The sequence below is a fragment of the Syngnathus typhle genome, linkage group LG10 (assembly GCF_033458585.1).
Source record: "Syngnathus typhle isolate RoL2023-S1 ecotype Sweden linkage group LG10, RoL_Styp_1.0, whole genome shotgun sequence".
NCBI lineage: Eukaryota > Metazoa > Chordata > Actinopteri > Syngnathiformes > Syngnathidae > Syngnathus > Syngnathus typhle.
Genome location: NC_083747.1, coordinates 7941292 through 7964976, shown reverse-complemented (window position 1 = coordinate 7964976; position 23685 = coordinate 7941292). Strand labels below are relative to the sequence as shown.

Sequence of the window (23685 nt, the reverse complement as noted above, 5' to 3'; positions counted from 1 at the left end):
TAGTGGTATAACCAAGTCTACAAATACCAATGACTCACACAATAAAAACTACCATTAAAATTTCTATTTTGAGTTCTATACAATTAATCATTCCTGTGGACAGAAGCATATTGCGCAATAAAAACACAGCTCCAGTCAACGTCTTAGCCTGACAAATTTAAATTATCTTTATTCTTTATTTTATTACATATCTATCACCCCTCCAAATAAAGTGGGGATTGCTTTGAGTGATTCCAAATTAAGTTAACAAAGCCAGCTAACCTGACAAATATCTCCACCAATTGTCTTACCAATAGATGCACTTTCGATTGACAAAAGGTAGAGTATTAAAACAAAAAGTCAAAAAACGTAACAAGAATTATTTTCTGTGACAAAAAGAAACCCATTAAAGACGTGTGGAGTCTAAACTTTGTAACCAGTACATTGTGAACAGGCATTTCACCCCCCCCCCCCCCAAAGAAAACCTCAAATTCCAACATTTGACAATGATGGAATGTAACCTTTCATTTCTGTTGTAGATTCAACAACTCCTGTGAGGAGATAATGGTGATATTCACCTTTACCACAAAACCATACAAAGAAATGAGATAAACAGTAGAACTGCTTCCTAACTTTTAAGGGTTGAAAACATGCTATCCGACCCACAACTACAATAGTATAAAAGCTACATCCCCCAGCCAAAAAGTAGTCAGATTAGCAGCAAATAACAAAAGCACCCTTTAATTTTCAACTGTACCCCATTATCTCATCCTCATTTCTACAAAAGAAAACAACATGTAACATGCTGAATTAAAAAAAAAAAAGGACAACAATAATGTTATGGTGGTCTCAGTGGTTATGGTCCTGATGAAGGAAGAGTCAAGATGATGGCAGGTAGACAGAAAGGACAAATGGGGTTTTGCTTGATGTCTTGGTTTCTATACATCCTCGCCCTGGTTGTCAGCGTTCCACAACTGAAAGGAGGTACAGAAAATGGGTGAGGGAAAAAAAGAGAATTAGATGGGCGAACCTATTAGAGCCTTTCTTGTTATGTTGGAAGCCTTTAATGCTCAGGTTGACAATGACACTAAGATCTGGAAAGGTGTGACTGGAAAGAACGGTTGCTCCCAATTTGAACGCAAGTGTTTAGTTATTGGATGGCTATGCTTATCGCGGGTTGTCCATGTGTTGGTCGTAAATGTACTGCTTGAACCCATAAAATTTGGAGTTGGGGCAACTGTTGTCCTTGTCAAAAAAAAGTCTGCAGCCCTGCCTTGGATATCATAGGTCTAAAAATCCAAAGTAGACTGAGCATTGTAAACTGAGAAACTTACTGTCAAGTTGTCTCTTAGTAGCTGCATGATAAGTGTGCTGTCTTTGTATGAATCATCCGTCACCGTTTCCAGCTCTGCAATGGCGTCATCAAAAGCCTGCAAGATAAAAGAACAGTTTGAAGGGTTGGGAATTTGTCCTCTTTTGTCAAGCATTAGTAGAAGCTCTTACTGTTTTAGCCAATTGGCAGGCCTTTTCAGGTGAGTTGATGATCTCGTAGTAAAACACAGAGAAATTGAGCGCGAGACCAAGTCGGATTGGGTGTGTGGGCTGCATCTCTTCTGAGCTGGTTTTAAGAGCCTCCTGGTAGGCTTGTTCTGCGTTTGTGATGATTTCTGAAGTTAAACAAAGATTAGACATTTAAAAACACATCAAAGAACCAAAATACATAAAGGATAAATGCCAAACACACAAAAAAATGAACATTCAAACAACCACACCAACAGATTTTTTTGATAAAATCTCACATACTCTGCTTGTCATCTCCTGTTGCCACTTCGGCCTGGTAGCGATGGTAGTCGCCTTTCATTTTCAAATAGAAGACTTTGCTCTCCGGCAAAGTGGCTTTTGGAATGAGATGAACATTCAAGAGATCCTGAGCAGAAAAAAAACATTACAATTTTGAAATAAACTATTAAGCGTCCGGAGCCTTTAGAACTGAATAAATTCAATATTGGGCTCATGTACAAGGGGTGTGGATGCACTTTGTGACCATGGTTATGGCATGAGGAAACCAATATTGTATGCAACATTGTTATGCTAACGCTGCGAGTGCGTCTATTTTCAAATTATCACTTTTACAATGTTCCTATTTACCACAAATTCAAATGTAATTGGTTTATTCTGAAAAGCGGCACACCCCACAAGAGACTTGTCAACATGTTTTTTTTCTTATTGTTGCATTTTTATGTTCTTCGAATAGTTATTATTATAATCTTTGTGGTTTGTGTGTTGGTGGGAAGTAAGAATCGGTTCCATTTTCAAATCATCCAGAAGGAAATTTGGAAGTCACCGTCAGAAACTTGAACATTCTTTAAAAATGCAAACACCACTCTCTTGAAAGGAGTTTGACAATTGATAATCTGATTTTCTTTCCTGGTTTAGAAAGGACAGAGTTAAGCACAAGGAATTAAGTGAAGCTCAAATAAATATAATGTCCATCATTTACAAAAGAAAGCTCACCAGAACATCTTGACAGATTCTATTGAGCTCTGTCTCAATTTTCTCCTGGTACTCTTTGGACAATTCCTTTTTTCTGTCGTCTTCGACCTTCAACGCAATGTTGCTCAAAACCCGCCAAGAAGAACGACGGGCCCCAACTACATTTTTGTAGGCAACAGAAAGCAGATTGCGCTCCTCATTGGTCAGTTCGCTGTCATTATTCTCCGTGGCAGACTTCATCGCTGCAGCCATGTCGTCATAGCGCTCCGCTTGCTCGGCCAGTTTAGCCATTCTGATCAAGTTCTCCTTGGATTCCCCACTCATGATGGCTTACTGGAAAAACAAATGCAAAAGGAAAGATGGGTTCAAAAATTAGAAAAAAAGAACGAGCCAGGCATTTCCCATTCACATACAAAAGCAGTTTAAACTTCTCAGAGGCCACCGTGCTTTTAAACATGTTGCAGCTTGCACGTTTATTGCGTCACTTGCAATTATGTCAATACTAAAACCATTTTTTGTCTTTGCTATGCAAACGTGGGCAAAGTGCAGCCCACAGGTCACGTCCAGCTCTCCCACTATCCCTATTGGCCCTCATAGTCTTTATAAAGTAGGGGTGTAAAGATGAGGGGTTTTTTTGTTGTTGTTTTAACCAAAGAGATATATATCGATACAAGGCCTAATGTTTGACATATTTTTTTTGCAAAACAATAAAGGCAATTTTGATACAATACCAAAGGCTTTTGTAAATAAACCTATACTAATTAAAGGGTGAATGGAACTGGTAATTAAGACACGGATTCACTGAATAAAGTTTCATACTAAAAGAATAAATTAAAACATGTATCATTGCTGATATCATATCAGAATATATCGGCATCGGACGGTATTCTAGGACACAATATCGGTGTCATACTTGAAGTGATAATGTTGTACAAGGACACACCTAAATTGATATGTACGGTATCTCGATAGCTGGGGTACACCAATTTTCAAGCAGAGTGCATTTTCAAGTGGACCGACTCCATTCAGTTTGATTCTATCTGGTATCTTACGGCTGGAGCTCAGACTCACGGTAAGAAGCCATCCTGTGACCACTCCTCAGTTATAACCTTGTCAATATTTTGAAGCAGATGAAACGACTCCTTTAGTACTTTTTTTTTTTTTTTTTTTAAATAGACCTGCAGATTTTCTCCAAATCTATGCTGCTTCTGCAGAGCTCCATAAATAAAGTTAAAAAAGCGCTTAAGTCTACAAGCTTGTGATCGGGGGAATTCCTCGGTAGCAGAAAGTTGGCTGCAAAACATGTCAGTGTACAATCCAGTGAGGCGTGACCATATATTTAAAATGTAAAACGTTTTTATTATTGAAATTCATTTTTTTTTGTTTTGTTTTAGATGAATGAACACTGAAAAATCAAAACATTCAACACACACTGTTTAAGAAACATCTCAACTGCTCATTAGGCTGTGGGACAGCGACAAATCAAATCAAGTATTGTGTGACTAATAATATGGCCGTTTTTACAAATAACGTCCCGGGAATGCTATATATTCATAGTTATTCTAATTTCTCACAAACCTGCAGGGCAAACACAACTCCCCCCCCCCCCCCCCCCCCCCCCCCCCCCCCCACACACACACACTCTTTTCCTGCATACATAAACCACACCCATGCCCATACCTGCGTCTCGCCCAACAGACTTAGGATCAGGCTTTACCTGCTCGTGGCCGATTGACGTTTACACCCAAACTACATCTCTTTGAAAGGCAAATTATGAAGGAAAATATCAACCGCGTAAAGTATGCGACATTATTTGACCTCGTGACATATTTCCTGTAAAATCCGCCCCTGACAACGTTTGACATTGCAATGAGGTTCCACACATAGCTTTTATAATGCAACTCCCGCTAAGGCAATGCATTTGTCAAAATGTGACAAAGGTTGTTCGAATGTTTAACAATCTGTCAGATGTTTACAAATTAATTGTTAAAATCCTGCGTTACGATCCTCACAAATAATCAATGGTCAGGATCTCAATTGAACTTAATAACGAAAGCAAACAAGCATTCCATTAGCTACAAGATACCAGCAGCGATCGCGCAAGCACCACGGCCAACGTGGGTTTCCATCACAGTTAACTACTGTTGGACAGTGAGCAAACCCAACCCAACAGGTTAAAGTTAGTTGGTAGAGACACGCTGTGTCAGCTTAGTCTTGACGTGATACGCCTTCCTCGCGTTCCATTTCCTAGTTGAAAGCAGCTACGAGGCACGTTTCATTGTAATGGAGCTAGCCATTGTTCCTTGTCAGTGATGAATTGTCGGCATTTTCCCGCAAACCCAAGGTCAATTACAATTACGAAAACCTGGATGATTTTTCGCTGCATTTGTTACGCAACAAAAGTCGACCAATCGCCTATGCCAACGCGACACGGTAGTTACAATACGTTTGTGTTCATTTCCTACCCGTGTAATGGTAGATCGCAGAAGCTTGGGCTTTCAACTTCCAGCTGATTCTCTCAGCGTTGTCAGCGTGAAGAGTCGACGGGGTTTCCTTGCAATTCTAATGGTTAAAGGCGCTGCCCGTGCAAGGGCGGATGACGTCAACATCACCATGGTAACCATGCACTAGACATCAAGGGAGTTGTAGTTTTGCAGGGCCAAGAGAGAATTCACCACCTTTATGAAACCTGCTTTTAAAAAAAAACATATTTCGTATATTGATAATATTTTATATATAATATAAAATATTTTGTAGTTGCACACATACATATTTAATTAAAAAGAAGTCGTCAATGTGGAAAAAAGTGTATTTTAAAGGGTAATTTTTTTTGACTAAATAAATTATACCTTTTAACGTTAACATTTATTACAATTAAAAAAAACGAAATTTTTATTACACTGGTCCCCAGCATAGTCATGGCTCGGCACAATTTCGTCGCCCCCAAAAAACTCTACTTGTCACGCTGCTGTGCATGGATGGCAGGGATGCACCTTGGACACTCCTGAGTTAGCTATTTATGTTTCTACACATAAATAAAACACCCTTCTTTGTGTCTAAATGAACCCCACAATGTGTAGTTTTCTTGTCAAGGTGTGGTTCCATAGAAAAGATAAGAACAAAAAAGAAACCTAGGGAATGAGATGTCTAACCTGATAAACCAGTTCTAATTCAGTTCAGTCTCGCAGACAGACACAAACGTCAGTTGAAGCAAATCGATTAATTTATGCATTACACGTATCAATCTTGGAAAAGCTGTTGGAAATAGTCAATACATGTGGCATTAATGCCATCCTCTGTGCTGCTCGTATGGCAGTGTATATACTATATGCATACATGCACACATAAATTCATACACATGTATTATTCATTCATTCATTCATTCATTCATTCATTCATTCATTCATTCATTCATTCATTCATTCATTCATTCATTCATTCATTCATTCATTCATTCATTCATCTTCCAATCTGCTTATCCTCATTAGGGTCCCGGGGGTGCTGTAGTCTACAATACATTAGACTCGTTAAAAAAAAGGGCGAAGAGTTGGCGTGACAAGCAGCAAACAGGTAAAGTTTGAAACTGTGTTGCATTAGAAAATCCTTCGTATGTGGGAACCAAAATTGTATTGGAAAGTTCCCTGTATAATATTTCAGTTTGGCGGGGAACATTAGCGAGCATTGTCTGTCCAGGCCACATCTAATATAGGAACTAGCAACTGTTTATTTTTTAAATTATAGTAGTTGCTTAACCTATCAGGCTACAAAATCTGAGTTTAAATTGCTCAACTTCTCAAGTTGTGGTATGTTTTTTGTGGTATTTGTCTCCAGGGTGAAACAGAAAATTACAGCGCACAAAACCTGTTAGTCCACAGCAAAGCCGACTGACCTCAGCGATTACAATACCACAGTCACAAGATGAGCACAAGGCTTGTTCTTATCAACTTACAGTGTATGTTGGTACACAGAACGACCATGACATGTATGATTTGTCAACAGTTACAAACAAACGTAATTCTGTCTGTATCATCACATTCTCACTACTTCCTAGTTGGGTATGAGCCCCCAAGTGTATATCCATGTTTTATTGATTTAAAATATGTGCAGTGCACAATGTCTGTGTTTTTCTTGTTTTGATCAAGGTACGGTTTGAAGTAGGAATCTCAAAACTGACAGTGAATCATGACCTCTCCCTCTCGGGTAGAAAGTGGTCTGCAAGTAGCCATTTCACAGGTCTATGATTTCCAACTTTATATCATCTGCCTGTGGAGGTTTGCTTGCAGTTCCTTATAAAGATACTTGTCATGGATGGTCACCAGCTGCAGAGCGCCTTGTTCTTCAGCCTCCAGTAAGTGATTGCTTCATATTGTTTATTGGTGTGTTATCAATAGACTATATTTCTGGACCCCTTTTCTAACTCCATTTTGGGTGTTTTTTATTATATACACACGCACACACAAGCGAGAATCAAACTCACAATACAGACAAGCTACCCCTACACCATGGTGTCAAACTCAAGGCACGGGGGCCAGATGCGGCCCATCATTTCGTTTTATGTGGCCCGCGAAGACAAATTTTGCATCGACTTTGTGTCATTACTAAAATTACAAATTGTCTAGACTTTAAAAAAAATATGAATAGATATTGCTTACAATTTTCATTACCATTCGTCTTTTTAAGAAATTTGAATCCGTTTGTTTTGTAACCTACACTTTATATAGAAGACGTTGGCAATCATAATGGCCCTACGAAGGAAACTATGGCTACGATGCGGCCCGTGACAAAAATGAGTTTGACATCCCTGCGGCCTACACCATCAGCAAGTCCCAACTCCATTTTGAGTGTGAAGAAACCTAACACTGCGCAATGACGTCAGCCTGACTGTGCTGCTACCCACAGCCCCTCTAGAGGGCGCACTTGCTTAGCATTTGCTGACTGCTATGACGCTGTGATGCATTTTCCACACCTACACTGCTCAATTAATGTCTTTATTTGGCAGTATTCACCTGTGACATCGTGAATTGTAATAGGTTAAATTTTGGTGACCAAACACGTATTTCAGTACAGTTGGTGTATGTGAGATTTCTGTGGAAAAGACTTTGAATAGAGAGTTTTTTCTGAAGGAATATCTTAGAAAATGATTTTTTTGTTTTATTTCTTTGCTAAGATCAATCTAGATGCCCTTTAGCCTACATTGAGTATACTTAAAAACGTACATTTTTGGTGTAAATGATTAGTTTTGGTTTTGTTTTGTCATGGCTTTGCTGTTTCCCCGGCAACAATGATTTTAATAATTATTAAAGAATGTGAAATGTGTTGGTAGAGACCATCTTCGTGCCCTTCCCTTTCATTATTTTTTGCAACCATTTATCACTCCAAGTTATGATTAAGATTGCTTGCCACTATATCTTTGCACCAATTCTGCTATTTAATGTTGAAAAATTTGTTTTGGACTTGAGTAGTCCAGATAGGGTTTCTATTTTTCACTGTTCCCATTGTCAGTCAGTTTTTGTTTAATTTTGTACAGCATTCATTTATTTCTGTAGCCTTGTTTTCTTTTTTTGTGTTCATTTCTCTTGTAGTTTCACCCCCTTAACCTGGTCACAAGACTTGACTTGTACTTGTTATCACAATAAAAGAAATCATAGTTTCCTGTCAGTAGCTACATCAGATTTCAGTTTCATTTTTCAGTATCCATAGTTTTGGTAATGTTTTGTTTGGTAGTGTGCCGTGAGATCTCTCAAAGATAAAAGCCGTGTCTTCGCACCACTCAAACTTTGAGAAACAGCTAGAAGACGAATTCAGAGATCAGTCTGTAACCAAAATGTCATTAACACCGAACACAAGAAACTGCGTCAAACTGTAAACTTAATTCTTTACTTTTAAGGCTGACCAAAATCAGAATCGTGTATTTCGCCAACTTTAGCCATTCAACATAGGATACCATACAAAACCTACAAAAATGCAACAACTACAAACATTCCATTGAACAAATCACAATGTACAGTATACGTTTATACAATACTGCTTGTGTTGCTTATTTGGCACTTAACCACAAGATTATTTTTTTAAATTTTTACAGAAAAGTTACACCTCTGACATGGTCCTGGAAAAAAAAAAAGAAAAGAAGAAACTCTCACAATTACAATAAAAGCAACCCATTCGGGATATCATTGCAGTAGTTTATGGAGTGATTATGTTTTTATCTGCATGGTAGAAATAAAAACAGCAGTTCTTTAATACTTCAATACAGTTCTTCAGTCCCAAAGCTAAGCCCAAGTGAAAATGCTCCTCCACGATGAAGGGGCCAAGGTGCCTCTAAGATTCGCACTTTTTAAAAGAAACTTCCAACAGTGGTTTCAATAATACTGACTACTGGTAGTACGGATCCTAGCAATAACAGTACTCGAGAACAGAGGCACAGAACTGCATGTGAGATTCAGCCACAAACAACAGTTGTAAATAAACACAAGCATAAGCTCCATGCATATGTGCTTTCAGTACTGATCGATCCCACCAGACATGCAGCATTTAAAAACATTCAAAATTAAGTGAAGTCTTGTTTTTTTTATACTGGAAATCCCACATAAGCGTGAATACATATATGCAAATGTGACAGACAGAACAACCATCGCAGGTTGGATCTGCTTAACCAATTGCTCTTCTTTTTCTCTCCTGACATTGTATTCAAAAACTAGAGAGACCACAAGTTCTCTGTCAATCATCTTGAAGGGATATAAACCATCCTTCCATTTGTGAGACCTTGCAAGTGCTGTGAAATGCAAATAAGAGCATATTGGGGTTTTTTGCAAAAGAAACACATTTTGGGAATTCACCATATACATTGATATACATTCTCACACAATGTGGCAAAGAGGAAGTCAAACATAATTCTTGTTCTCAAGTCTGCTCTGCAGATTAAATTCTTCTGTTTACACAAAGTAATTTTTATCAGACCGCTGTTGCGGTTCTCATTATTGTACACCCTTCTCTACCATGCACACTGCGTCGTCCTCAAAGAGCCAAGCAAGGACAATGATACAGAAATGCCAGTGTATATACAACCTAGTGGAAATCTTCTCTATGAGCCTGCTGACTAGGCTTTCAAACCAATGGAAGGTCTGGCAGTTGGGGTTTGCCTGGATTTAGGAGAACTGCTCGTGGGTCAGGAGTTTGACGTCTTCAGTCCATACTGAAGGCCTGTCGTCTTCTTTGTCACATGCTTGACATTTTTCGTCAGTCTTCTCCACAGTGGAGGGTGAAGGGCGTTGTCGATGACCCAGACAAGTTCTAAAGGAGAAGAAATGACCAGTGTGAATATTTTCATCAAATACAACAGTTGAAAATCCTTGGACAGTGCTTCTATCAAATTACAAGACTACAGAACCCTTTCTTTTTTAAAGGATGAGTTTCCAGCAGGACACACAAAAGGTCCCACATGCACTTCCACACGCTATGTAATCTAGTTGAAAGGCTGACATCATTTTTTGATTATCAACACGAGTCTTACAAGTCAAGTCGGTGCCTCGTCTTTAAAACTGTCCAGCACTGCTGGGATCACATTGCAACAGGCGTACAATGGAAGGGTCACTCTTTGCCCCCTTGATGAACTCCTCCAGGGACAGTTTTCCTAAAACACAGTAGTAGTAAACACATTATTTATTCAAATAGCAGATTTCAGTACTGTACCATTTTAAATCCGCAGCTCCGCAAGGTACATATTCTCCCATTCACACTTAAATCAATTTCTTATGAAAGTGTGATATTTCTCCTGTCTAGGCTTGTAACACACCCACCATGTGTCACTTAGAAATCCATGAATAACCACCAAAGAGGACTAATTGGGGAAAGTCTGCGTTCACATTTTATTAAGACAGGAAATTCCATTGAGATCCAGTTGGAAAAAAGGTCACACTTTATATGTGAAATGAACTATTGGATCTGGAAGTCATACTGATTTGGCGTATGACGTGTGCGTGGCTCATCTACAGTCTACTTTGACAGGAAGTGTCTTTTTTTCCATTCACCTTTTTATTAAATCCAATACAAGCAATTTAAACAGAATACCATCCTGAAGGCTTCGGAGATGGTGCAAAGGGAATGAAAGCTAACCAGGTTGCCAAGCAACACCATGTGCTTGGCACACGTGTAATCAAATACTAAAAAAAAACGGATAACTCACGGACCATTTTTCGGACTGTATTGTTTTTGATCAAAATTTCAAATACAAGGATGTGGAAATGCTCCTCACAAGTGAAGAAAAAAGTCTTCTGGTGTTGATTCTTCTTTTCCTCACCAATTAATAAGTTATAATGTCAACATTCGACCGTCGTTGTAAGTAGGGACATAGTCATAGTAAAAATAACCCCACACTATGGAATTACTTAAAAGGTGCAATATGGTAATTCTTACGGCTGATTACACTACAGATCTGAGTGTCCAATCATGGTTCCATGCCAATATCAGATTGTCACCCCCCATTGACATGCAAATTTCAAGTGACACATTTCCAATATGACATTGTTTGCATTCACTGAACACTGGAACAACCCGCAACTGCAGACTCGCAAATTGGACAATCATAACATAAGTGGCATGGACAAAACCCATGCTGGAAAAACATCTCATAAAAAAATAAAATATTGTACCATTTAGTACTTGGCCAATACTGCCAAAATGTTTTTTTGCTTAATAAATCGGAAGTGTTCTTTGTTAATAAGTTGTGCATTGCTAATGTTTCATATTTATTGGTCGATGCCATTGTCATAGTTAAGATTTACTGCTGTGTTTGTGAAACAAATTTAAGTGGCTCACATTAATGGTGTGTGTCTAATCTGTCGGATACGCTGCGGGCGAATTGGCCGATCTTTTTTTTATCCACATTTAGAAGAGGCCTGATTCCCATCATTCTTTTTTTTCTCTTCCTGCTCTCAGAAATAGGAACCGGGTAACTTATCCCCACTTATAGTGGAAATTCAGCCAAAGATGAAAAGTGTTCTCACAGGTCAGCAGTACAGTGCATGAATGCAGGAAGTTTGTGCAAGATGGATCAATATCAGGTCTGTGTCAATTAAGTTGTCAATGCTTCAAATTGGAGTATCGCTTGAAAAGTCAAGCAGACAAAGGTCAGAAGAACACAGCTGACGGCCAGCAAACCAGCTGGCAGTGACATGTTTTGACACACATGCACTTCAAAATAACATGCTTCTATCTCACTTCAACTTTAAAGCTGGATTTACACTGTATAGTTCAAAAGATACAATTGCATCTTTTTTTGCTCTATAATATAGAAAGAAAAATGCATGAATTGAATATATATTTCTAAATGTTGAAAAGTCAGACAGGAATTGAATAATGTGTGCGTGTGTTTGCGTGTGTGTGTGAACAGCTTAAAAAAGAGCAGCAGGTAATGAATGTTTACCATCTCTGTTGGTGTCCATTTGCCTGAAGATCTTCTCTGTCCTTTTCTCAGGCGTTGACTCATCCTCAGGCATCTTCATCACTGAGGACACCATCTTATAAATAGCCTGAATGAAGGCATACAAAGGGTTGCTCAGTAATTTTTCCAAATCACTTTGATGGAAGTAACCAGTTTGTTTCATTTCAGATAGACAATTTACAACACAACTGAAACTTCCGTAAAATTACGGTTATTACAAAATAGTAAAAAAAACCGAAACTTTTCCTTTTTTTTAAATGGTTAAAATCCGCTTCACAGTTCAGAGGGTGTGGGTTCGATTCCACCTTTTACACTCCCCTCAACCAAACAGCTTATTTATACATCAGGCTGGAGTCAATCTCAGCTGACATAGAGTGAGCTCAGAACTTGAGCAGTGTTCAGTGACCCGGCTTTGTGGTCGTGTCATCGGATTTCTCAGGGTGAGAGAGGAGTAGTGCTGTCAAATATGGACCATTGGATTTCTCATCTAACATAAGATGGCTAAGGGGATTATTAAGAACCATTTTTTAAAAATGTTTTTCCCTGCTAATGAGTCCCTTCAAAATGCAATACATTAATTTGCATGAAAATGGACAGATCTTGAAAATAATGCTCGTGCGTACACACACGTACACACACTATCATCTGTTGTCTGAATCCTTGCAGGCTGCTCAGTGGTAAACAGCAAAATCATAGCCTACTCTTGCTGTCTCTAATAAGGACGCGGCCCTGAGGAGAATGAGAGCTGACATGTGAACAGAAGAGGGCTGATTGTGATTACAGTGCTTTATATAGGAGATAGTTATGCTTCCCATTACAAAGTGTCAGGGAAGTTCATCTTTTAGGTCACAAAAGAGCTGATCCTGTAGATGTGTGAGCAACACAAACCTGAGTGCCATGAAAAATGGTTACTGTGATTGTTTCTTGTTACACTGTAGTAGTTTGTGAGTCAAATTAGACATCTTGCGCTTGCAACAGTCACATCAAAACACCAAACTGCAAATGGGTTGTGTTTATGTTATAAACGCAGAGCTGTCAAATATTACGAAAATCACCTAAGGCAGATTTGCACCCGTAACACGTTGTGATTATTCAGAATATATTGCGGGTGTGCTGGAGACTATCCCGCTGACTTTGGCTAGAGGCATGACACACCTTGGAGTGATCACCAGCCGAATCGCAGCTGTCATGTCAAGAGTAAACCAACTTCAGGAAGGTTATTATATCCGAGCTGTCATAGTAGGAGACACCAGACAACTTTAAACCACTGTCTAATTCACAGGTGTCAAACTCAAGGCCAGATACGGCCCGCCATATCATTTTATGTGGCCCGTAAATTCGTGTGTCATTACTAGAGTTGCAAATTGTCTTCACTTTTAAAAATATATATATTTTTTTTAATATTTGACCAGTTTTTACTCGTCTGATTTGAAAACGAGTTGGTTGTCAGTTTGTTTTGTAGCTTTTACCGTATATAATATGAGGTGCTCATACATTTATTTGGGTTGACAGTCATAATGGCCCTCCGAAAGAAGCTATGACTACAATGCGGCCCGCGAAAAAAATGAGTTTGACATCCCTGGTCTAATTGGAACACTGATGCTCAAGATTTTATTGTTTTATACCCGTTACTTCTTCTAATAATCATGGCACTTTAAAGGAAAACAATCATATTCCATTGTGCCAGTACAATGACAATCAAGACATTGTATTGTAGTAACAGTAAAATGATTGATGAAGTTTGCATCAAATATCAATGGGCTAAGCTTAAAGGAGGAGTCAACAGCCAAATTTTCTTAGTAATCATATGTTCTGTGGAGCCCGACTAGTCGAAACACAGTGTTCCTGATGCATGTTTCATTTGTGGGATATGACTTAAACAAGCAAAATCCATCCGTTTTTTTATCCATCGCAGCAGTGTTTCGCAACCTTTATTAAGCCAAGGCACATTTCACGGCACACCACTTAGCAAAATGTTTCACAAAACATTAATTCTATATCTATGTGAGTGAGTCATCTAATGGAAGTGCATTTCAATGTATTGTCTATCTATACACGTGGTTGCCATAGATAAATGAACAAAAAGGACCTTTTAGCATTTTTGAACAAAAGTGTCCTCATTTGCCAATAGTAGTGTTTGTCCTAATCTCACCAAGGGATTTTTTGGTTCACTGTTACTACAACCTTTGTCAGGACTAATGTTAAATTTGATTTGCCTCAAAATGTTATATTCTGTATTTTAGCCCTTGTAAAAAAACAGAGGACTTACTCACCTGTACAATCTCCAGCATTTCAGATTTACTGATATAGCCGTTTCCATCCAGGTCGTACATACTAAAGGCCCATTTTAGCTTCTGCTCCAGCTTTCCTCGTGACGTCACACTTAGAGCAATGATGAACTCCCGAAAGTCTATTGTCCCATCACCATTTGCGTCGAATGTGCGAAAGACATGCTCTGCAAACTTTGAGGCATCTCCATACGGGAAAAAGTTGCCGTAGATCTTCTTAAACTCCTCCATGGACAGGTTTCCACTGGGGCAATCTCGCAAGAAGCCTTTGTACCACTCTTGGATCTCATGCTCGGTGAAGTCGGTGCTCTCCAGCAGGTCCTGCATCACCTCAGGACGAAGCTTGCTGTTCTGCTTCCCCATGTCTGGCAGTCCTTCAAATAGTTGACTCACTGCTGGAGGACACAGAAATTAAGAAGCTTTGATTTTTAAATGCCAAGGATGTCGTCAGCACAGAGCTTTGAAAATGTGAATTGACATCCTCGTTGCCAGTTTCGTATGAAGCGGACTGAAGTTTGCATTTTAAACAACCCTGTGAGCAAAGTAAGATGTGCCAAAAGTTATTTTGACTGACAAACACGAATACATACAGTAGCTATTAGTAATTTACAAAATAATTGCCTTGTCCAGTCAAAAGGATTCAAACGTCTAACCTTAAGTGGCTTTTGTGAAATGCTGCCCGAAAATGCAAACTGCATGCACTTCACGTTTAACAGGATGAAATCACTCCCATTTTTACAAACAAACGGAACATTACATGGAAACTAGTTCTGTGTACAAAGTACACTCAGCACCATATGCTCAGCGTGAGCTTAAGCTGTCTATAAAATCACTTGACACACATTAAACTCAGACTTTGATAGAGGTTCCGGTTTACTACATTAGTAACTCGGAGAGGAGAAAATAGTCTTGTCAAATTGCATTCGAATGCAACAAGCACTATAGAGAATTACAGCAATCTGCTGGACAATTTTATCAAATGGGACAAAAGTAATTGTCAAAAGAAAATCCTCTTTTTTTTCTTTTAGATTAGCTTTGACATAAAGACATACAGATCAACCGCTTCTGAAAAATGCCAATGAGAAACTATTTAGTTGTTATTTCTGAGTATTTAAAGAAAGAAACTTTTTCTCTCTGAAGTGAGTGCCGTCTCAGATCTGCCCAAAGACTTATTAGACTTTTGACCAGACTTCCTGGGTTTGTCGGAATTTTTAACCCGACTGGGTTGTTTTTAACCCAGCAATTTTAAGTGTGCACATAATTCTAAAGTAACATTAAGTGCAGTTTGGGGCTACTTTATCCATCTCTGGAAATAATACCAAAGTAGTTGCGGTATTGGGGAAGCCAGGGGAAAGAATGGATGTTGGCGCCAGTCCACAGCATAGTTTCACACAGGGTCACTCACTCGCATGATCAGCCACCACAAGTGTTACAAATATGAAAAGGAAGGATTCCTAGTAAGTTGAGCTTGCACCATTTCCTGATGTTGACTCACAGTAGGAGACACCCATTTGTTGATGGGGAACTGAAGATTGTGTGATGACTTGTGCTGCTGAACAATTCTGCTCGTTGTGTAAAGGCAGAGGGCGAACGTCTTTTTCACTTGTAATATTTCTCCTAATTTGCAAAGCTGATAATCTTGCACAGAAACAAAATAGCATTATTGAAGTTGCATTTAACCACATTGTGCACTTAATTTGGAGTCACTTACGCATATCCCAGCCAATGCTCTGGGAGATAGCTGCATATTTGCCAAACACATCTGTTAGTCCTTCTCGAAAGTAACATCAAAAGTCAAATTTACTGTTTGTAGAAGTGCATGCTAAGCAGCCAAACATGGTAATGTTTTTGTTGGTGAAATAGCTTCCAATGTTACAAGGGAAAATGTCATCGCAGCTCTGATAAAGTATGTTTAGTAAATCAGAACAGGACACTTTTATTTCTCTGACAAATATTTTTTTAACAGAAACATACCTGTTATATCAGTCAGGCTGCATCAAGTCAAAACTTAATTCCAATGGATTATCACGCAAATACATTTTGCAATGTTTACTGTTTTAGTATTGTGAAAGTAGGTGGTTGGGGAATGTTAATGTACAATCACTGAAAAATTGTAGTTCAATTCTTAGATTCACACTAAAATACACAAAAACATGCGGATGAACTATAAGCTTCCATGATGTAGCATGAATCTACGCTTAAACCAGCCCCGAATTTAAGTGAAATTTTGCCTTTGGCTTGACTGCAGCATAAGTCACTTAGCCCAGTTAAGCATGCATGAAAACATCAATTAAGTAGGAGCACTGCTGGTGTACTGAATCTCAAAAAGCTGGCAAAATATAGACAGCGGGGTTGACTACTATTGTTTTAATCACAAGGAATAATGAATTTAATTTTTATCATTTTTTCAATCCAGAAATCGGAGGTTGACGAGAAAAGACTATTGGAATTTTAGTATTCCACAGTAATAGTCACACATACTCCAACTTGTTACTTCCACAATGTGGGGCTAAATTAAAAAGTTCAATAAACATTTATCAACTAGATTTCACATCCAAAACAAGACTGCAAATATAAAACAAGCAGGAATGTGAAAAAAGCCCCTTGAACACAAATAATTAGTCAATCTCAATACTCCTCTTTTTTTGCTTATACATTAATTCCATACACTAACCCATTTACTGCAACCTACACTCGCTTAGGAAGCTTATTTTAATAGCAGTTACCATAGAAACATACTGTTCACATAACATGACCATTGGGGAGTTTTCTGGCTGAATGCAGTGACATGTTCATCCACTTATACATGCATTCACATAAAACAGAGAGGCTGGAACTGCGTGATGTATGTGTCTACATGTGTGGGTGAAGGTACGTGAGGTGAAGAGCAGGCATCCAGCCTATTGTAAAGACAAAGTCCTTCTGACAGCTGAAATGAAATTTATGAAGGCTGGCTTTACAATGTGAGAAACAGCAAAACAAAATGCTCAAGTGACGAAAACACACACACAAAAGTGTCAGTCCTAATTTAGTCTCATAATTAAACATTTCATCCAAATCTAATTTTCATGAAAAACAATATATTTTCAATCCCACGGTGTTTGTCACATGTGCTCTGGTGGACCCACAAAGGTTAAATCCATTCAAACATTCTGACGAGAATTTGGTGGCCAGGCTATAGCTGAATAGAGGGCGAACATACCTTTATATTTTTCCTTCCTTCACTAGGTTACCATAGTAACAGACCTTGCAAAAGGAAGAGTAGGTGCACAAGGCTTATTGATTCATTCAGAAAAACATGCAAAAGTCAATTTTATGTTCACTAACAAGATCACAGCGTTTCATTTGTGCTTAAGGTAATGCAATAGGAAAAAATACATAAAATACATTTTGCATAAAAATGATGTAATGTGAAAGAAAAGGTGTATGAAGAATAAAGCACCGGTGGATTCAGCACCCACTCAACTGAGTCATACTCGACAACTATTTTGGGAGCAAGCGGGAGTCAGCTCAGCTTCCTTGCTGCTTTGTACTCCCAATATTGGTTATGATGAGTTTGATGTCCATGTCTGGTCAGCCTGACATGACAAACACTTGGGTCACTGCTTGGAATGATACTATGATGATTTGCTGTGAAGATCAGTTTGAACTTGACAAATTTGAACTGGTAAAATTCCCCAAAAATATGTCAATGCTTTCTTTACGAAAAGGGGGAATCCAAGTTGTATTTCAACCACACCTTGAGGCTGGCAGAAAATATAATACAGTTGTTCCATCACTTTTATACAATTGTGAACTGAAATTTACACATGCTCTTGTTCTTAACAATTAATTAACCAAGAAAACCATATCCAAGAGTGCCCTGGCCAAGACTAGCAATGGAACAGTTAGTAAAGTTCCAGATGGACAATAATCATAGCAGCTACACAAACAAAAACATGGATTAAACTATTTCAATTTTGCACAATTTTGTCAGAATCTGAACCCAAGCATTAAACTTATAAACCAAGCAGAACATCTACAAATACATGGGTGAGCCTCCTGATTACCAACTTAAAAGCATCCAGTGAAACCACGGTAAGGACGGAAGAGGATTAGGTCCAGTGAAGAAAAAAAAAAGGGGGGTGACAAGATTGTGACTTTTTTTCTCAGCATTCTGACTTTAAAGTCAGAATTCTCACTTCAAAGTCAGAATTCTGAGAATAAAGTCAGAATTCTGACTTTAAAGTCAGAAAGTGGGAATTCTAACTTTAAAATCAGAATTCTGAGAAAAAAAAGTCTGAACCCTGTCACCCCAGTGTTCTATCTGTTCAATAGTTGACAGACCAACAAACAATTTCTGCAGACAGAGGCGCTCGAGTTAAACGTTGCATGAGAAGGTTGTGGTTCACTTATTCAAACCAACAAAACAATCTGGCCTTAATGACACCTGCTCATACGTAAAACCATCAGTGTTGGGCAATGGAATGGTGGTTCCAAAATGTACCAAGTCAAGGCTGACACTTGACTAGAACAGACATCAAGAAGTCTGCCATTGTGGCAGACAGTGAGAGTGGTCTGGAGGCAAAGCTTGGGGCTTGAGATGGTTCTCATTAAGTATGCCCCCAGGGATGGACCAGAGCTTGCTTTACTTCCTGTGCAGAAAAATATAGAAACAGGATGTGGCATCACGGAAAATAACCAAAAGAACGGAAGTCACATCAGGGGAGGTCAGGAGACAGGATGACTCCACGAAACTAGAACGTCTTTGAATTTCTTCTGAAAATACAGACTGCTGGAAAGATGGATTATGATCCGAATTTAGTGTGCTTCCCACATAACACAGTTTATGGAAAAAAACACAAAAACAGGATTATTGAAATGTAAGTTAATAATAATAATAATAATATCTGAAATACTTTCAAAATAAGATCTATATTTTTTATTCTAGACATGATTATCTTATGGTGGCTTGAACAATTTACTATATCACGAAAAGTGACAAGGTTATCTTACGAAATCGCATCAAATATTCAAATATGGTCTAGAAAGTAAGTGACATCAACTTCCTTTTTATCATTTGCTTATCTCCAGCATGACATTTCAGTGTGTGGGAATTCCACTCTATGGATAAAAATAGAACATCTGCTCCTCACAGGTCCAGCAAATACATGAGAGCCTATCGGCCAGGGTTATCCTTTACAAATGCGTGGACTGCAGGCGACCCCTTTGAGCTTTCAGCAAACACTGGACGTAGGATTTCAGTTAAATGACCCATGACCCCTCTTTATAAAGAACCCAATTGCAAAATGACAATGCGTCTGTGGCAGGTCAGATGTCCTTTGCATTGATCATAAACATGGAACTGCATCCATAACTCATCAATTACGGATGGCACCTTTGCAAAGAGCAGAAAGAGCAAAGACATGCAACAGTGCTCTGAAGATTAATTAGGGCCCATGAATAAGTTCTCAAGAACCCAAACCGTAAAGATAGAAAGTTGGCTATTTTAGTGTGGAACCGTCCTTTTGGGGTTAATTGGGTACATCAAAGTAGACCATTATGTCGATTACAACCAAATTTGAGCCACACAGACAGAAAGGTACCTCAAGAATGTGTTTTTTTTTTTTTTTTGGCAAACTGCTTGAGATGTTAAGCAATAAGCACCTGTGTGAAAATAATCTTTAAATTTGCCAATTATATCAACACTATACTCATGTTAAAGTGAGCAATATTTTTTTATATTAATTTACATATCAACCAGGGTCTTGTGTCCTGCTCCCCTGCAGGATTTAAGAGCTTCTCACAGCTACTGCAATGTTCTGATGATTAATTATTTTCTCTTCTTTGGAATCACCTTTAGGATCCTAGCAAAGAGTTGAGGTTTTAGGGAATTACCACATTATTACAAACAAGCTACACCTCATGTCCATTTACCTCTGAAAATGGGTTTGAGCTGAACATCCAAGACGTTGGTGTATAAAAGCACATATAAGTGAGCAGCAACACTGCAAGCTTGTGATGGTACTACATCTAATAGTGTTGGTCCCAAAAGGGGGATAATCATTTAGTCCTTGACAACCAGTGGCAGTTCTTCATAGTGCCCAAAACTGCTACTGTAGAGAACCTACATATAATGCCCCAGTTGGAATACAGGAGGCTCAAGAAGTCCCTGAAAAAAGATGACCTTGCTGACAAAGGAAGGAAACTGTGAAAGGTCATTGAATTGTGTTGAATACTATGGTTAGAAAAGGGCTAACCAACTAACACAATGGCAGACAAGCAAGTTTGGACAATGTGGAATGCACCAAGTGTAATTTCTGATGAGATTTTTGATTCCCCATGTGCTTTTGTTACATCAAAAGAAAGATGTACTGAACAGATAGAGGTCGATTAGCGTCACAAAATGGATTGTGATTGTCCTCAGGTTCAGCATAAGGAATATTTTGTTCTACCTTACTTTTGATAGTCAGACACATTATTTAAACATTTATTTAACCTTTCAGTCTTTGAAAAGAATCTGATTAAAACTTCAGCATATGTATCTTCTCTTATCTGTTTAGTTTCTTTCTCACACATTTTCTTTCCATCTCTGTCTTCCTGACTGCGGTCATAAATCACTGGTTACATAAACTGCCTTCAAGTTAGTTTCCACTAGTGTTACATGAGTCCTCTAAAGTACAAAACAGGATGTTATAGACCCCTTAAGAAGTTTAGCCAAACTTGCGATATTTAGCTTTATAAAGTTTGGAAAGTTTAAAGTCGCACCAGCCACAAAAGGCCCAAAAAAGTGAAAAAAAACATATATATGTATACAAGTCGAAACAAACCGCGACTTATAGTCCGGAAATTACGGTATATAAATAAAACACACAAATCAAATTGCCCAAAAGTTGAGACAAAGCCATTTTCAATACTGCAACTCATCCTTATCCGTTTCTCAAGTTTTTAGACATAGGTATGTTTTTCCATCCTTGTCTATTACTATTCCAGTTCAAACGGCTTTTGCGTCTTCCACTTTATATGATGTGCAAAATGTGAGGTGAACGATCTACAGTGCCTTTCATTCCGGATGACACGTTGGTCCTGCTTTTCCTTAACGAACTTAATCGTAATTCGTCTGAGCACAGAACAGTTTTGCACCGTAAATGACTGAGAGAAAACATCTGCACTTCTGGCTTGTGTTTAGAAATGGCTTCTACTTTGCACTGTAGAGTTTCAGCTAGCAACAGCGGATGAAACGGTGGTTTGCGTTCACCAACAATATTTTCTGGAAGTATTGCTGAGCTTATTCTCTGATATCCTTTACAGTTGCATTCCTCCTTGTGGTGCAGTGCCATTTAAGGGCCCGAAAATCACGAGCATCCAGTGTGGTTTTTCGGCTTTGACCCTCACACACAGAGATTCTTGCAGATTCTCTCAATCTTTGGATGATGTTATGTGCTGTAGACGATCACTTGAAAGCATTTCACTGGGAAGTGGCTACGATGGGGCAAATTGCAAGACCAAGATCTCCTCTAATTAGTGAATGTAAATATGAATCTTCAACAAGACATTGAGCTGCTGCATGTTCTGGACTCACAAAGTTGAAGGGCAGATTGAAAAAAAGTCTCACGGCAGATGAAAAAAAGCTAAGCGTGGGTAAGAGTGGGGAGTTTGATCGGAAGATTAAACCACTTGTTGTCAATGTTTCTTTCATTCCGCCCTCTCTGGGCTAATGTGGGCTGGCATGCTTTTGTTTGAGGCGTGCAACGAGACGAGTGGGTTTGTGTGTGAGGGTCTTGAAAGGATGGAGGAGGGGTTCTTAAGTGCAACCTGCAACGAGGAAAACAATCGGGGAAACTCTTACCCTATTAGTTGTGTGTGTGCTTCACATCGTAACCATTCAAATTTGACATGAAGACTACAAGACATGCACTGCATGCCACTCATGCTTTCCCATTCTCTCCAAGGGGGGCAGGTGGCAGCTGCTCAGCCCCCTCGCCGTCTTGCCGGCACTGGCAGGCAGAAGAAACAGCTCCGGCCCACGACTGCCAGTAACATTAGAATGCTTGGGAGAGGGAAAGTCATGTGGCGCAGCACATCACTCGTGGCTAGAGACCACATAACACTCTCAGCCCCCGTAATGATCGCACTCGCCTTAGCATAACCGCCCCTCCGGCCCCCACCCCCATCACTTCCTGCAGCGGCTTTGAAAAAAGATCAGGCTGTTTGCTGAGACAGAAAGCAACTTGTCTTGCAATCGGGATTGATCTTTTACGAAGAATGTCACAGCCACGTTGACTTTGGTTGACCAAGAAGACACATAAGGAGTATAGGCAGTTAATACACATCCCCCGAACAAGTATAGGAATCTTCTTGCAATGCAACAAAAAGCAGAAACCTTTTCAGCTGTGGTTCCAGACGCAGCCACTAGTCATTCTAAAAATCCATCATACGAATACACACGGTGCTTACCTCACTTTGTAGCGATGTACAAGTTGTTTAGCAGTCCATCACTCAGCAGTCTGTACACCAAGTTTGTGGAGGGAGAGAAGGAAGCAACAGGCCAGAATAGTAACAGGAAAACACACAAGAGAATTGAGAACGATGTGGACGAAACCAAAAACTGACTGAGTTATAGAGAGACAGACTTCCAGAGATCTGTTCAAGCAAGAGGGTTTGTTTAAAACACACACGCACATCCACGCACGCACACACAAGCCAACGCTCTCCCTCGCCTGCCTCTCCAACCTGACGTCAGCACAGTCACATGACCTTACTCTGGCGTGGAGGGGAAATGCAATGGGAGGGGAAACTGAGAGAAAAGAGACAGAAGCCTGCATTGCCATGACAACAGGGACACTGCTCTGAAATGATTTCAATAGGTCAACACACACACACGCACACACACACAATGACTGGAGCTGACAGTCTCCTTTGGACAACCTGTGCAGAAAAAGGGGACTGGCAATGGTAAGATACGTACATGCCAACCATTTCATTGCACGTAATTAACCCAAAATTACAGAAATGTTTAGTCAGAAATGTGGAGCACACTAAAGTCCAAAGTGGTAGTACGATACAAAGAAATAAGGACACCCACAAACGTCTATTTCTAATACAGGTGTCCGGTGGCACTTGGAAACCAATAAAACATCTTATCATCCCATCCTCCACTCAGCCAGCAGCTTTGGTCAGACTGCATTCATCTAAATAGCATCTGCTGGACAACTGAATGTGGCAAAGGGGGGCCCTGACCAGCGTGGGGTAGCGTGGAGGGTGGGGCGAGGTCAGCCATGTGAACACCACCCCCCACTAAGAGAGAGTAAGCAATGTGAAAGACTCACGAAAAATCACATGAGCTGCAATGCCACGCAGAGCTGAGGGAATCGATAACGGCCAGTGAAACAGAACACAAAGAACTTGGTGTTAAAAGTGAGTGAACTGATTCTAGGCATTCTACTTCTGTGAGATGCTTGTGAGAGTTTGCAGGGGTTACAGAAACAAACAGCAGACAACCTCAAA

At 39.4% G+C, this 23685-nt stretch overlaps 2 protein-coding genes and 1 long non-coding RNA gene across 4 annotated transcripts; 1 reads left to right on the top strand and 2 right to left on the bottom strand.

Annotated features, from left to right (window-relative positions):
* Positions 1 to 143: 143 nt before the first annotated feature.
* Positions 144 to 5079, bottom strand: LOC133160911 (14-3-3 protein beta/alpha-like). Its single transcript, XM_061289023.1, has 6 exons — positions 4938 to 5079; positions 2494 to 2805; positions 1783 to 1906; positions 1483 to 1646; positions 1314 to 1409; positions 144 to 953 (listed from the first exon to the last, which is right to left on the bottom strand). Exons 2-6 carry the CDS (start codon positions 2794 to 2796, stop codon positions 918 to 920), a joined length of 723 nt encoding a protein of 240 aa, XP_061145007.1. The 5' UTR covers positions 2797 to 2805; positions 4938 to 5079; the 3' UTR covers positions 144 to 917.
* LOC133160914 (uncharacterized) lies at positions 4984 to 8131 on the top strand. Its single transcript, XR_009715969.1, has 4 exons — positions 4984 to 5088; positions 5961 to 6042; positions 6304 to 6820; positions 7194 to 8131. It is a non-coding gene; the product is annotated as an uncharacterized LOC133160914 (long non-coding RNA).
* Positions 8132 to 8335: 204 nt separating this feature from the next.
* On the bottom strand, positions 8336 to 22928 carry ncalda (neurocalcin delta a). 2 transcript variants are annotated; one of them, XM_061289025.1, is made up of 5 exons: positions 22636 to 22928; positions 14185 to 14591; positions 11894 to 11999; positions 9983 to 10102; positions 8336 to 9762 (listed from the first exon to the last, which is right to left on the bottom strand). In XM_061289025.1, exons 2-4 carry the CDS (start codon positions 14560 to 14562, stop codon positions 10005 to 10007), a joined length of 582 nt encoding a protein of 193 aa, XP_061145009.1. In that variant the 5' UTR covers positions 14563 to 14591; positions 22636 to 22928; the 3' UTR covers positions 8336 to 9762; positions 9983 to 10004. The 2 variants fall into 2 exon arrangements, with proteins under 2 accessions (XP_061145009.1, XP_061145008.1); XM_061289024.1 differs by having other exon boundaries at positions 14185 to 14594; positions 22636 to 22927.
* Positions 22929 to 23685: the final 757 nt, after the last annotated feature.

Excerpts from the sequence above, each read along its gene's own strand:
- LOC133160911 (XM_061289023.1), bottom strand. The coding sequence starts at position 2,796 with ATGAGTGGGGAATCCAAGGAGAACTTGATCAGAATGGCTAAACTGGCC. Across the intron at positions 1,647-1,782 it reads AACAGGAGATGACAAGCAGA|AAATCATCACAAACGCAGAA; the intron begins GTATGTGAGATT and ends GTTTAACTTCAG. Across the intron at positions 954-1,313 it reads TACTAAGAGACAACTTGACA|TTGTGGAACGCTGACAACCA; the intron begins GTAAGTTTCTCA and ends ACCTCCTTTCAG.
- ncalda (XM_061289025.1), bottom strand. The coding sequence starts at position 14,562 with ATGGGGAAGCAGAACAGCAAGCTTCGTCCTGAGGTGATGCAGGACCTG. Across the intron at positions 12,000-14,184 it reads AAATGCTGGAGATTGTACAG|GCTATTTATAAGATGGTGTC; the intron begins GTGAGTAAGTCC and ends GCCTTCATTCAG. Across the intron at positions 10,103-11,893 it reads AATGGACACCAACAGAGATG|GAAAACTGTCCCTGGAGGAG; the intron begins GTAAACATTCAT and ends ACTGTGTTTTAG.